General features: G+C 41.7%; 1 protein-coding gene across 1 annotated transcript in view; it reads left to right on the top strand.

Annotated features, from left to right (window-relative positions):
• GRID1 (glutamate ionotropic receptor delta type subunit 1) overlaps window positions 1–15,933 on the top strand; it is a 555,021-nt gene that overhangs the window by 428,284 nt on the left and 110,804 nt on the right. The window contains exon 6 of the mRNA XM_026069970.1: window positions 12,095–12,268. Coding sequence (XP_025925755.1) covers window positions 12,095–12,268 — 174 coding nt within the window. The remainder of the gene's footprint in view (window positions 1–12,094; window positions 12,269–15,933) is intronic.

Below are 15,933 nucleotides of genomic sequence, written 5' to 3'. Positions count from 1 at the left end.
CTTCCTTGTTCCCTTTTGAATAGGAAGGCATAGGTCTTTGTTAGCTTAAAGATACTGTGGAAGGAGGAGTCTTTGAACATCCACATGGAATTTATCTACAGAATGATAGATTCCTTAGGGCATGCTTATTATTTAATATTGTGTATACCCCTATGCTAGCAGTAAGACAAACTGGTTATCCTCAATCCATATACATTTTTCCATTGGGTATCAGTGAGGACTGCATGGGTACTTGATGGAAAATAAGCCATTCTCTGACTTGGCTGTTGATACATGGCTATGATTTGCAGAATGGAATTAACTTTTAATAACCTCCTAGCACTGTCATTCTTATTAACAGTCAAATCAGCTCTTTTTGATGTAATACCCCGTGAGTAAAAAGATGCCAAATAGTGAGCCACTCCTTTGTCTCCTCCCAGACAGACTGAGAGAGGTTGAGGATCCTACACTTCCCTGCTCACCATATGGTCTGTGTGATCTAGCGAGCCCGTTGCAAGGAAGAGGAGATATAGGGCTAACTGACCTGAAGGGACAATAGTAGGAAGCAAGTCCTGTACTCAGGAGAGCACAATGGCAATATTTCCATTTAGGTTCTTTGTATGAAGAGCATAGGATTGTAGAAACAAGCTGTGCAGGCATTTCCCACCTCAAGGATCCGTGTAGGGGCCTATATGGGTACAGAATAGGCATATATAGGCCTATATAGGCCTTGCTGTAGTAAGAATGAAAACATAGCACAGTATTATTCCTACAAGAGTTTTATTATTAAGTCTTACCGAAAATAAATCTACTTTAATCCCTCTGTAATGATAACTGAAAAAATATCTAGGGTTTTTTGTTTTTTTTTTTACTTTATTGTTCCTCTGTCCCATACTGCAGGATAGAAGTTAAATTTCAGAGTTGGAACTAATTTATCACTTCAATTTTGTTAAATAATCAACACCACCAAGCTTGTGATGAGCTAACTTAAAACCATACTGCTGGTAAGTTTGCTATACTGCAAATGAACAGATGTGGAATCTCAGAAGTGATGTTCAAGTGCTGTTGTCAAGAGCCAACATGTGCTGGTTTCCAGTGGCCCAAGTCGCTCTGCTGAGGCATCCATTCAGACTGGTTGCCATCGGTGGTGCAGGGACAAAGTCATCTGTAGTAAAAGGTTTGTGCGTTAGGAGGTGATCCATTGGGTGATGCTGCAACATTGCAATGGCAAGTTTGTCAGGGTAGGAGCGAATACAGAAGGATGGTTCTCAGCAGGAAATAGCATGTCCTCTTTGAAGTCTTCATTTGACTTTCCCCTCATCTTCCAATATGTCATAAAAAACCCTTAGCATTTTAAAAAACATATTTGTAAAGTATGTCCACTTTTCTCATGTCAGACATTTTGTGTTTTAAACTTGCAGATCTGTCAAAACTAGTGGAGTTTGGAAGAATAAAAGGATAAACATATTTCTTGGCATGGTCCCCCTTCTTTCTTCAACTTCCCTTTTGTTTATCCAGAAATACTAAACTAAATCATGGTCCTTGTATTCATTTGGACAGCGGTTCTACCTGAATTTTGGGTTAAATAGGCCAAGTAGTTTTTCAGAAGCTAAAATATTTGAAATTTTGTGTAAAACCTTGCAMAAAAGGCAAACAGCTCTTGAGAACGACGACTACTGCATACCTAGCTTTGTCTTAAGAATTGCCAAAACCTTGGATTACCATTGACTGGCTGGAAGTCACCAAAGATGACCAGTTTTGACCCTAAAGAAGATCTGTCACAATGTATGTGGTGCTCTGTTTATATCTTTGTCATTTATGCCTTTAAGTTTTGATGGCACTGCCTACCAGTTTCAATAGATATGTGCTGTTTCTCCTTGTGGCATTGCTCTGCCACAGCTGTAGATGTCTTCATTTTTTGTGCATTTATTTCTTGTCTTTTTTCCTGTTTTCCTTTTCTAGTTTTATTTTTCTCTGCTTGTATTTCTTTCCTTTGGTGCCTGACATCAAGTATCTCTGTTGGTTTCTCCTGATGTTCTTCATTCTCCACTTCCTTCTTTTTGCATGCTCCCAGAAAATGCTGTACAGTGCCCAGAGCATACCTCTGTGGGAGAGGCAAAAGAGCAGTGCTTGAAACTGAATCTGTATGTGGTTGCACTAGGAGCAATGCTCTAGGAGTCTGTCCGCTTTTTTGTTATCAGCTGTAGTAGGTCTGGGGCTATAAATAGAACTAGAAACTGTGTTTCTGATTTTGTGGGAAATTTCGTGGTTTTGAAATTTTCTTCATTCCAAATGGAGAGAAAGATAAGGAAAATGTTCTGCAAAACTGGACTTCTGACTGAAAAAATCATTCAATTTAAACCCACTGTTTTATACTGATATAAAACGCATCTGGATTTTATACTGATATACTTAGCTCTAATTCCAAGTTTCTAAACTTTCATTATTTTTATATGTAAATCAGTTAAGCACACAAAATACTCAACTGTTCTTCACTGACCAATGAAACAGGTGCTGAATTTGGTTGGTAACTGAAATGAGTTGTTTCACCATTATCAGACACCTCCTTTCATTTCTTTTTCAACAAACTGTCATCAGTATTCACAAGTTTAATTGAAAGGCACTAGACATGGTGGGACAAAGCACAAGACTACTGGTTAGGTGGGAGATAACTTTTCTTGGAGGACAGGTATGGACGAAGGGAGGACATGTAGTGTTGCTYATCCAAACTATACGTGCTTGCTCCAAAACTAAGGAAAGGTGAGGGGAAGATTTGTGGCATATCTGTGTGGAAATAGCAAAGGATGGATAATGTGGAGAAGGTTTTTGTGCATGTGTAGAAGTGCCCAAAGGACAAGAGTTGGTATTAATGGTGGACTTTAATTACCCTGATAGCTGAAAAAGTGATGGTGGGGCACGGACAAGACTTAGCGATTTCCTCTGATTGACAATGTAATACCTACATCTTTAAAAAGTTAAGGCAGTAGTCAGTTCAGATTTGATTATAACTAAGAAAGAATAGCTTAGGAATATAAAGTCAGAAAATAATTTGTGTGAAAGTGATCACGAAATGGTAGCATTCACTATTTGAAAAAGAGGAAGGAGTGAGAACAGGAGAACAAGGATAATGGAGTTAAATAAAGAGACTCTCCAACCTCACAGCTTTAGGAAACTAGTAGGGCTTTGGGGAAGATAATAGGATAAATAAAGGATGGCAAAAGAACTGACAGTTCCTTGGGAAAAAAAAAAGTTTATTTTAAAGCACAATAACAAATTAGGCCAATGTGAAGAGAAGGCAGGAAGCATAGTAAGATATCATTATGGTTGCATAGGGATATCTTCATAGATCTTGAAATCAAAGAGGGATTCTACAAAAAAAGTGGGGGAAAAGGGGCAGATAATTARTGAGGAGCATAAAGGGGAAGCAAAGTGAATGATTATAAAATCAGGCTGAAGTGCAAAATGAGTCATACCAGATGTCATAAAAAGCAACAAGAAAAAATTAGATCTAGCGGAAGGTAAAGGAAAGTGTAAGGCTATTGCTGAATGGAAAAAGCAAGTGCAGTTTTAATGTTTTTACTGACTCATTTGCTTCTGGCATTTTAAAAAGGGTTAACCAGACTGTTAAAAAATACAGCTCTACTAGTTCGCGATTATTTTGGTAAGTCTGAGGCGGTCGAAAGTCCACCAGGTGAAATTCAATATAGAGGAGTGCAGAGTACTTCAGGTGCAGCTACAGAATGAGGAATAGCTGGTGAGCATCTGCAGGAGCAACTTGTGATCACCAGGGATAATAAACAGAATATGAATCAATACTGTTGTGCTCTTGCAAGAAAATCTGCTCCTCAGATATATTAATGGAAACACCCTTGTAAGATAAGGGGGCAGTTATTTTGCTGTGCTTGACACCAGTGAGGCCTTGTTGGAACAGTATTGCAAATTTTGGGAAGGACACTTGAAAGAAAGAAAGAAAGAGGATGCAGAACAATTTCTAAATCTAGAGGAGAGCAAATAGTACGATCAGAGTTTGATAAAATGTGACCTATGAGGAAAGGTTGAAAGAGTTGCATTTGTCTCCTCTGAAATAGGGAAGATGAATCAAGAGTATAGCAGTAAAACATATATAATGCAAGGAAGAATGTGATCGCTTGATCACTCTGGAAAGATGATGAGAAAGCAATTTAATCTTCAACAGTAAGAATTAGACTGAGCATCAGGAAATATTTGATAATCTAAATATGGTAATGAATAGGAACAACTTCCTTGGTTACTTTCTTCCATCTCATCACCTCTCTAACTTAACACCTCCTTCTGCTACCGTTTCACTCCCCCCCGCCCCTTCCAGCATCCTACTCACATTATTTAAGTCTGCTAAACATTTTCAGATCTCATTTTGGAAAGAGAAATACAACTGTATTATGATTGCCACTGGAGCTGGTGGTATTACTTTTCTGATCTGCACCTTCTGTTCTAGTTTTTTTCATATATCTCTTTTCAATATGTGTATGACAGTGAAAGTTTATACAAATAGTCACTACAAATACTTGTGTTCAGATCATTTACTTAATATCTTTGCTGACAAACCTGAAGTTTATGGGAACTGTGTCTCATATTTGATTTCCAATCAGCTTGGAAATCCATTCTTCTCAGTCCACTACTGAGCAAGCTGGAGTGAGTGCATTTGATTAGATGCTGTCAGCCAAATCCACCTTTGGGGTAGCTTCAGTGATTTGACTTAGCCAGGAATGAGTTTAGCATCATATTTCTAGATATCAGTCATCTGAAATGGAGGAGTATGTTGTAATTGTATGTAGTTTTGATAGAAAGATGCATAGCAATGAATTGCTGACACTTTCAGTGCTTTAAAAATAGATTTAATTATAAGGTGTGAAAAGTAAGTCTGAAAACTAAAGGTTAGAGCTTCTGCTTGACTACAGTTTTCATTTGTTGCTTTTCCATTGAACTGATTCTGTTTGATCCGGATTAACCCTCATCAGATCAGATACAAAGGGGTCTTTATTATTAACACACAATAACCTGATTTTTCAGTCCTAGAATTACCGCATTCAGTACCACATGCAGTAACAAACGCTGAAATTCAGCCTATTGTTCGCTACTAAATTCTCAAACTGGGAACCTGGGGATAGTGGGCAGAACAGGTGGAAGTTTGACATTAGTTCCTTACTTTCTAAATGATCGAGTTATTTCATGGAGCTCTGTAGGAAAGGAAGGTACTGGGTGGGAGGGATCCTCCTGATAGCTCAGCCAACGACCCATGTGGGTAATTGTCACCGTGAGACACTTAAGGAAAGGAGGAGATTGTTCCTCTCTAATAAAGCAAAGCTTTGTTCATTGTAAAACTGTCATGCAGTCTTCCATTGCATTTTTCTGTGAGCCACAGTAAAGTTTCCAGAATTAAGCCTTCTAAAGGAGGGAGGAATCACATGCTTGGTTGATCTGGTAGATGCACTAGCACAGTTCCCAATGCTTGTGCCTGTCCACAGGGACTGCACAGTGGGTGTCCGTGTTTCTGTGTTGCACAGTTCCACAGACAGTATAATGCTGTGCAGAGTAGCTTGACTCTGAGGTTGAATATGGACTCATTTCTTTAGCACTAAGAAAAACTTGTTCTATTATTTGTCCTGTTTAAAATCAAACAAACAAACAACCTATGACGGAACATTGTAGGCTGGTAGCAGAGGGGTAAGTTGCATTTGTAATGGTTCTTGCAAAATCAAAGCTCCGTTTTATTGTTGGAATGTGGCAGGCCAGCCCATCTCGTTGTGCTAGCCTCAGCTTAATAACTAGGGCCTTTTAAAAATCATCAATACCTTTATTTAGCTTATTATGTACAGCGCTAGCCATAAATACAGGTATTCAGTAAAAAAAAAAAAAAAAAAAAAAAAAAAAAAGAAAAGAAAAGAAATACATAGCTTGAGGCTAATAGCTGCAGGAGTGAAATATCCTGCAGATTCAAAATCTATAGGAAAGCAAAGTATTTGGTAGTTAGATGGATGAAACTCTCGTAAGCTTCAACTGCAAAATAAAAGTAAAGCTAAGTAACATCCAGAAAGGGCTGCTCTTGGACATTTTCTCTTTTCAATCCACAGAAAAGATCTTGGAATGGAAAAGTTGGAGGCAGTAAGCACAGAGAAACTCTGGAGCAATTGCCACAGCAGTGTACTTGGATAACTTCTTCCAGGCTATGATACTTGTCAGAAGAAGCCCTGACAGTTGTGGAAGAGGGGGAGGAGGGAAGAGCGAAGTAGGAAGAAAATGCCTTGTAATTTCTGCAGGAGTAGTATTGAAAAGATTTGAAAATACAGATAGAGCAGAAGTTTCATCAGGGCAAGAGGCCTCAGGCAGGAAGCTAGAGTGCCAAGGAATGGGGGAACTCCAAGCCGTGGTGGGATGATGTTACCCGGGGTGGTTGGGTAACCACAGCACTCGAATACGAGTCCAAAATTTTAGACTGCAGTTGACCTTATTCTTCCCTTTTGGACCAGTGGCACATTCTGTGTGATGCTGGTGGTGCTGCCAGCAGCTGAATTTCTAGACATTCAGCAGATTAATAAGACATTTGCAGATGCAACCCAGCTGAACAGCTAGGGCCAAGTATGAAAAAAATTCTGGTTTTATGATGTGTTTTCCTTTCCCCTTTCAGCCTATTCCCTCTGAACACTTTTCCATTCACCCTTTACAGGACTCCAGCTCAGTCCTCTCATTTCTGCTGTGTTCATAGGTCCTTCACCACCATCTCACTATCTTTAAGAGGTGGTTTGTTATGTGAGGAATGAGAAAGTGTTTCATTGTCTTTGTCCTGGTGTGACATATTTCTGATTTTCCATTTCTACCCCGCAGCTCCACTGCTTTGTCTTTCCTTTTATCATGTCAGATGTGCCCAGTAAATCCACAGTTACCTGTCCCCTTGCTTTGATTTTTCAGTCATCATCTGGGCACTTACTTTCCTCTCTAAAATATTTTTCGAAAGGTTCAGAAAAATGAGAGAAGAGGATAGCAATTACCAAATAAAGTGAATCTCAGCAAACTACTTTATCACCCTTTTCCCCTGAGGGTAGTGTGTAGGTAGGTGTTAGACAATACGTGATGAACAGTGTTTTCCTGTTGCAGGACTTGTAGAGGAATCTGGAGGAAATTCATGGCTTGGGAAGAAAGATCCCTTAGGAACGCAGCATGTGTTCTTTGCATTTCTTTTTTGCTAGAAACCCCTGTATTATATGGCCTTTGGGTGACCAACAGTGAGATCCAATGGCCTGTGCAAATTGTCATGGCTTCGTTTGTACTTCAATAGAGCTAGGACTGTCTGATGAACCAGAATTCTAGTCAGTCTTTCTGTGTGTATTCTTAAATACGAAAAGGCTTTTTAAAATAATCATTCGGAGTAATAATGCATGTATTTCTTCTGAGATCAAGAAGAAAATAAATCTTTTATACTTTCCTGTGTCTGTCTYTGCTTGAATAAAGCAGAGTTTGTAAAGATAGTTCACAAATGTAAGTAGGGCAAGCATTCTAAGATCTGTGTAATCTTTTCAAATTATACAAAATGCACAGATTTAAAAAAAAAATCAAAAAATTGAATAGGAGTCATAGAAACGCTCTGTGGAAAATTTCTTAAGATTTAGCAAGTGATGTTTTTCAAAGCAGAAGTTAATAATTTGCATGTCTAAATTTATTCCAATTTGTTTCCAGGTAATCTGTATTTACTACTTGCCCAGAAAAATCTTGCTTCTCTCCTTTCAGCTGCTACCTTTGGCATGGCAGAAGTTTTTCCATGAAATGTTTAATTTCCTCTTTCTTATATACCCTTAAAAGGAGTGTGTGTGTATATATATATGTGTGCGTATATATATATGTGTGTGTGTGTGTATGTATGTATGTGTATGTATGAAACAGTACTGCATATGTATCTGCAACCCACTCAAAATAATTTGTTGGGTACAGAATTGACCTAATTCTGTTGCCATTGAATTACACGGAAACAGTCTCAGTCAGCTGTGAGGTTAGACCAGTTTTTTGTTATGAGTTCTCTTAACAGTGAAATCCACATTAAAATCAATGGCAATTTACTGTTTTGTGCAGCTTCTGATAAGTATCATTTTGCATGCTTTTCATTTTTATCGATACAATTACTTTTTAGTATGAAATAGTATTTTGTTAAATCAGAGGATCTTTTATTGTACAGGCGCTCACTATGATCCGAGAAAGACTGCTTGACATGCAGTGTGGAGTCCTTATATCTATTAATAGAGCTAATTCAATGAAATTATAAACACATCCCTGTCAGAATTTTTAGGGGTATTGGGTAAAAGGAGAGGTGAGGTGGTATCGGATGTGTGGGAGGACAGTGGGGATGGGAGTTTGACAGGTGGTTTACACGCAGACTTGTATTAAAATGTTGTCTGTGCTATGAAAAATGGATTGTGCCCTTGCCTTAAAGGATTAACCTTCATATATATGTGTGCATGTTCATGTGGGATGTCGGGAAGCCAGCATAATGTTAAGTTTGAATAAATCTATCTACACTGTAAGCTGTCATGAATGTTTTAAAACCAGCTTATAGAAGGATGTTTTCTGGATTTTCAACAAGTGAGACAAGTGTCTCTTTATAGATTTGCATAGTACATTCAGGAGAATTAAAATGACCCAACAAATACTATTGATCCTAATGAGAAAATTCCCCATAAATCTGCAGCTTGTGTCCGTGAGCATCCTGGTCCTCATTGCCATTTGGTTTAATCCTCCAATTTTCTCAGGGACATGATTTCTGGAAATATCTTTTGGTCCTTTTAAATTATTAATGTCATTAAAATTTATAATTTTCTGTCATTACCTCTAGGAAAATAGAGATTTTAATGTGAAACATAAATGTCTCATTTTGCAATTTGTGTTATGATAGCTGAGCACAACTAGAGCAGATTTAAATATTCCCCTGAGCAAAACGGCTAGGTATTACAAACCAGCTGAAGTTCTTTGTGTGCGGATAAATAAATAGATAAATGAATGCCACAAATGACCAATATTTGTGTGCAAATAGATAAATGTACGCCACAAATTTTTGAGGGGTGAACTTCACCACTCATATGCCGTGCACACAGAAGAGCAGAGAATTAGGATCTTTTTTCCATGAAGCGTCTCTCGGACACAAGGAAAAGCCACCATCCACGCGGAGGAAGGATGTGGCCCGCGCTGCAGCGGCGGCGCCGCGGGGCGAGGGGAGCGGGCGGGCGTTTCGCGTGGCAGCCCGCAGGGCGAGCGCGGGGGGCCGCGGCGCTGGCAAGCCCTGGCCGGCCCGGCGGTCGCGCCGGCTGCGCCGCAGCCGCTGCCTGCCCCGAGGCCGCACAGCCAGCCATGAGCAGGGCTGGGATCTGGGTACGTTTGTTCAGAAAAACCTCTGGGGCTAAGTTAAATACTTTGCTTACAGTGTAAAGAAACATTTCATATCATGTACCTGAAAGAAAGAAAACACATTGCTTTTAAATACATAACTAGAAAAAATAGAGCTTAATTATAAGATTAGTGTGAATTGTTTTTTTCCCCTGCGACTCCCGGGCTTAGACCTATTTTTCAAATACGCACTGTTGTTCTGAGGGATGCAAACGCAAGAGCCAGCTTCGCATACGTTCRCTTTTCCCTTTTTGGCTTACCTCTTGTGCTCGTCCCCGTCGGGTTGCGGGCGGCCTTCCTGCACGTGGCGCCGGCATCCCCCCGCCGCGCAGCCAGAGCCGCGAGCCCTGGGACCGGGGGCCCCGCCGGCGGGTGCCGCTGCCTCAGGAAGGGCCCCGCTTACCCTTGGCTGCGACAGCTCCAGCTCAGGAGAGGGCTTTCCTTCCCAGCTCTTCCAACAGCCTTTTAAATATTTAATATTAATATATTGCTAAAATGAAACCCTGTTTCCAAAATGAGCGTATCGTTTGCTGATGCTAATGGCCGCCAGCTGAGGAAAGCGCCAGCAGCCGGGCTGTGCTCCTTTTGCGTTACGCACCGACCGAGGCATCGGGGACCCAGCAGCCCTCGGCCGTCCCCGCAGAGCGAGGTGGTGCTTCCAGAGCCATCTTCAGCCCCAGTCAGCTGCTGGATTTCCCTCTGGAGGCTCCTGTTTTCTTTCTCTCACTGCGGGGACCATACAGTGATCCGGTTCTTGCCTTCCCCGTTCACTTGGTGCCTGTAGCTAAGAGGGAAGGATCTGGGATAATGTGTCTAAAAATAATTGATTTCCTCCGCTATCTTACCTGTGGAGGTCCCATCGAAGAAGCAGTTGTGACCTACTCATGGCAATCAGGCTGCGTGTACTGTTTTGAGGCAGAGGTGGTGAGGAGCATCGCTTGGTTGACACAAAATCTGTGTCAGGCGAGGTGGCCTGAAGGCTTGGGTGACTCGTGCTCTCCTTTCAAAAGGCTTCCCATCTTCTCAGTCGCTCGCTCTGAGTTTGCTGCCAGCGCATGCAGCCTAGAGGGTTATGGTTTAAAGGTATCCCACAAAAACGTTCCTCCCAGAGACCGCAGTGGCAGAAGCTTCRACGTGCCACATGGCTTTGCCACCTCTTAGCCACCAAGGCAAGAAATCAAAGGCGGCAGCTGTCTGGAGGGGTCTGTAGGCTTGTGGGACTCCTGCGGCGGCTCCCTGCAAGGCGACAGGGGCATCCCAGGCTTTCCTAATAAGCCTCAAAATCTTTGGCTTCTAGAAGAATATATTCATTTTCTGATTTTGTTTCTTTTTCTCTGCACCAGTTGGTCTGTTGTTAATACACAGGATTTCACCTTCTGCAAAGTTAAAAATTCATATTCCTAAAAAAAGATGGGAAACTGGCAAAAAGAACTAAACAGAGCCAAAGCTACAGTACTGGTGAACCGTAGCAAGTAATTATAATAACCTCACAGTCATTTCACTAACAGAGCAAATGGCAAAAAACCAAAATATTTATTTTCCTGAATGTTAAAAATAGGGGCCCAGACTCACTCCTGTTGACGGCACATCCCAAGGTGCGGGTCCCCAATGACAAGACGGGGATAGGGACGGCTGCCTGCGGTCCTGGCAGCCCCTGCTGTGCCCAGGGCCCTGCGCTGGTGGCGGCGCAGGAGCCGGCCTGGAGAGCGGCTCCCTGCGGATGGGGCGCCCGGGCAGCGAGCATGGCCAGCAGCCCGGCTCGCCATGGTGCGTTCCTGGCAGGAAATAGCCATCACAAGCTGTACCGCTCGTACGATTTCAGGGATCAGCTGCACCCCAATTTTCAAACTATTTTTCCTACAGTAACAACATTTTTTTTTTTAATACAAAATATGTGATGTGTAGCTATGTTGGCTTCAGCCACGGTGCAAGGGCAGTAGATGCAGGCTTTGTCCCCAAGTGAAATGGGAGGCTGGGACACGGGCAGGTCGGCAGAGCAGCTCTGGAGATGCCAAGCCTGGAGAGAGGAGTGTCCTGTCCTTGAGACTTCCTTGCTCCTTATCCCAAATTAGTCTGTGTGGGGAAACGCGCGTCCCTCAATATGTCAATTCCTTCCACAAAGTTTCCCCTTCTTGATTTCTTTTCCTAATTCAGGGAACTTCAAAAGATTTCCTTGCATCATTATCTGTCCTAGTCTGCAGAAATGATCTACTATTCTTATGGAAAAAGAAGTTTCTTGTGAAGTTGTTCTCAGGCCCCTGTAAGTGTAAGGACAATCCTTCTTAAAGATGGTTGTACTTTGCATTTGTGATTTTGCTCTGGGGATGTAGTGCGGTTCTGTTCCTTTAAACCAAAACTCTTTCTGTATAAATGTGGTCTAGACACCGACTGAAGGCTCTTGTTCCTTATTTACAACCTACTGAGGCCATCCCTGTACTTTACAATGAGGAATTACCTCCCCAGCATGTTAGGATTGCCAAGGTAGATGGTACTGTGTTAAGTTGTTTTCTTTTCTGTTTCAGATGATGCATAAAAAAATACCATCACTGTTATTAAACACAAAATAAGATCACTTGGCCCAGACTAAGCGTGTGCATGTGTAATTTTTTTCTTCCATTGTCTGTTTAGAAACATCTATCAAATAATGAAAGGAATGTATAAAATGTGTGGATAACTATATGTTTCTAAAAGACAGTGTCTCCATTTGCAGGAAATCACTGACAATGAGATATTGGAGTTGGTACATAGTGCTCTGGGGAGGATGACAGTTATCCGGCAAATTTTCCCTCTCTCAAGGGACAACAATCAGAGGTGCATGAGGAACAACCACCGGATCTCGTCGCTGCTCTGCGATCCCCAGGAAGGCTATCTTCAGATGCTGCAGGTCAGTAGCTGCGCCCGGCAGAAAGGTCCTCCTTAGGAATTTGACATGAGAGAGTTTTCTGTGACTGTGTAACTTCAGAGGAGATGTAAGAAGGAAGAATAAAATGAGCACAGTTAGATCTGAACGTGTTGCTTCTGGTCAACCTTTTCCTGGCTTAAGTTAATTATTTGTTTTATTTCCCAGGACTGATGGCTTTAGATCTGATGTTATGTTTGTAAAGGATTAGAAAGCGATTGTGCTGACTCACAGCTGATTTTGGATATTTCATCCTGTTAAGAACCTTTGTGCTGTTACTGCTTATTATTATATTTATGCCTATTAGACTTCTGATGTGAAAGAGTTAATCTGTGAGGATAGCAGGACTCTGATAGGTATTGGGCTGTGGAGCATTTCATATTTAGTTAAATGGCCTGAATCCAGCTGATGTATTCAATCTGTCCTGTTTCAATAGCCTCAGAAGTCTCTAGCAGCTGATAATTGTCTGAGCGTGTGAAATATGCACTACTAGTTCACCTTCCAGATTTGACTTTGATGTAGGCAATATCTCAGAGCTTCTTGTATTTTTCTTACAGTAATTCAAGTTTAAGCTTAATTTCAAGTGCCGTTTCCAAGGACAGTACAGTAATTGAGAAGCGTAGGTCTTGGACTTTTGGGGGGACTCTGTGAATCTGGGTTAGTTTAGATAATGTTAAGAATCTCATTTCTAGTACTGTGGGTGGTGCTGGATAAAACATAAAACTTTGGATAGCCTGAGCATGTAAGCTTGATCAGAACCATTTTGTGGCAAATTGAGTCTTTCTCTTATGTGGCGCGGGTGAGGATGCGATGGTCGAGCGTGGGAAGTGCCAGCGTGGGTCCTGCGTGTTAGTGTGGGGTGCCAAGGGCTCGGGCAGGCGGCAGGGAGCAGGCAGGCGGCCGGCTGGGCCGCGGCAGCCCGTCGAGGAGAGCATCCTCCCTGGCGAGTGCCACGTGCCGGCCTGGCAGAGCTGCCGCAGCACCCGGAGCGAGGCTCCCGGCAGCCCGGAGCCTGCGCCGAGGGGAACGCTAGCGAGATTCCCCGGGAGAGACAGAGGCAGGCAAAAGACTTGCCAAGGAACCTCTGTGGGGATGTTTGTTTTACAGGTTTGCGCCCTACTGATAGGTTGTAGCTACAGAGATGGAAAACTTTCAAGGGAGAGGTACGGATATTTCCACCTTGAAGCTCTGGCTGGCTCAGGTTCCCCCATAGGCAAAGTTTGCGAAGTGCCAACCCCTTGTGTTGCAGCTCTGCCCACTGCTCCATTCTTCCTGTGCCGGGGAAAGTCTGGTCCCCTCCTGGCCTCCAGAGAAAAAGAGCTTTGGTTCTTTATTAGCGACTTGGAGGTATGCTGTAATGAGGAGAAAGACTGCTTGTTTCAGAGAATCAAAGCAATTTCCATCATGTTGAAAAATCTGCCTGTCCTGTACCAACAAATCACTCAAGGGGGAAGAGTCTTACATTATGGCAGGATTTTGAATATTGCTGTCTGTGCTGGCTTATGCAAAATCTAATTCAGAGGCTCATCTGGAGGACTCTGACAGACCTCTCCAAGCAAGTTGTTATTGGTAAAACAGTAATTGGTTTGCTAGCATGAATAGCCTCACTCTCTTCTTCTGAACTGACAAGGACCCTTTAGGAATCTAAACACTCTTCCTACTGCTTGACAAATGTGGGCTTTGAGAAGCAAAACATCCTCAGGATTCAGATTGTCTGTCTTCCAGAAATACTGTGCCACCTTAGAAACTGTCATTAAAAGGATGGAATAGTAATGTGATTCTTTGCCCATTAGTTCCTCCTCTCTGAAGGATCTTACTTCTCTCTGAACTAAGAGATACGGAAAAGGTGCAAGGAGCGTGCTGCTCTCTCTGGGGGTGGCAGATACGTTGCCTTTTGGAAGCCCCTTCCACAACTTCCGTGTCCAGCCCCACTGGAATGAAATATCCTGAAAGGTGAAGGATATTGTGCACTGTTACCAGTCTCTCAAGTCAACCACCTCCAAAATATCTTGAATTACCTTTAGGTTTCTGCAGATTGAATACAGGATGTTTTTAGCAYGTGCAGTTATATCTGAAGTGTTCTGTTTCTGCCTTTTTTTTTTCACAGATGTTGCCAAAACATCTTATATAACACCTTGTGGGCACACAGCTCATATTTATTGCTAAATATGACTGATGTGTTATTACTGGCCCTTCAATTCAGGTACTTCCAATCTTCTGTTTCCTCTCTTTTGCTTAAAAAAACAGTTTTGACCTTTTGCGGTACAGAAGTAACATCACTAAATTACCCTGTTGCCAGAGGCTGCAGTGGCTCCCAGCTCTGTGTCAGCGGCACGAATCCACCGGCGGCAGTGACCGCCTGCCAGGGCTCAGGCCTTGCGCTGCTTTAAAGTAGTTTGATTAACACCGGTTATCCCTGGCGCATTTTCCCTCAGGCAATTTCATATTAATAATTCTTTGTTGTCAAGGTTTCTTACCAGCTATTGTTGGTTAATTATTTATTTAATGACTTTGAAGAAGAATAAGCTAATCTCTGTCAGCCTCTAGCTGTGAGATTTTATAGGGGAGAATTTAGTGTTTTTAACAAGCTAGTAAAGAAAGAAACATTTACGTCATGGATTATTAACTTTGTTCTGGCTAAATTAATGAAAATCTTTTTGGAACAATTTTGTTCTTAGTATCTTTAGTACCATATCCTGGAAAGTTGTTTTTCAGTGGGTGATCATGCCCACTTGGCATGCTGACAAGGCTTTTAAAGATCAGGCTGTTCTGCAAGCTCATCCAAAAACTCATCTGTTCTGAATGCTTTGTGGAAATCCAATCTTGCTCCATCAACTCACTTGTCAAAATTTTGCTCATGCCCTTATTTCTTGCACATATAATATACCCAGCTGGGTTTCTGCTTCAAGTGGAGAAAAAGCTTTATAAAGTTTCCCATCGTGGTGGTTTTATTTGAAATCAGAGGACTGCATTTATCTCTTGTCTTATTCTTCATACATGATTTTCTGAGTCCATTTCTTCTGCTTTTTCTGAAGTGGAAAGGAGAGAATTTAGACCTTGTTCTCCTCCATTGGCAATGAGCATCCTGTGGTTTCAGCCATCAACGCTGTCAGTACTGTCTTGTCCGGAGAGATAATACTTAAGCGCCTTTGGAAGCTCTATAGGATTAGAGATAGATCCAGTTAGTCACAGGTATTCCCAGTACATACCCCTGCATGGCATTTGAATGTTGCTTGCCAATGTAGAGTGGGATTACCATCATTAAACTGCTTAGATCATCTCAGAGACAGTTTTACATAGTAAATTTGAAGAAATTTTAATGCATAGTCAGCTTCCTCTTTCCAAACCCTTCCCCTTTAAATACTAGTTTGAAGCCTGTCTACAGATTTGGATTTGTGATGGAGATCTCTTTCTTCTACCAGGTTCTTTCTGATGTGTTTAGTTATAAAACCGAAAGTTTTTTGCTGGTAATGTTTTATGTTTTTAAAAAAAGATTACCCTTTAGAAATGTGGTCCTCTTGCAGGGTTTTTTTTTTTTTAACTATTTATACAGTTAATAAGTTCAATCTGTATGAGACCCCATTTTTATTTAAAGCATATTACAGGGACATAGGGCATCTGACATTATTTGGCATGAACCAAAATGCATA

This window comes from Apteryx rowi, unplaced genomic scaffold (genome assembly GCF_003343035.1).
Source record: "Apteryx rowi isolate R43461 unplaced genomic scaffold, aptRow1 scaffold_30, whole genome shotgun sequence".
Lineage (NCBI taxonomy): Eukaryota > Metazoa > Chordata > Aves > Apterygiformes > Apterygidae > Apteryx > Apteryx rowi.
The sequence above is the reverse complement of the archived record's forward strand: the minus strand, read 5'-3'. Positions and strand labels throughout refer to the sequence as shown.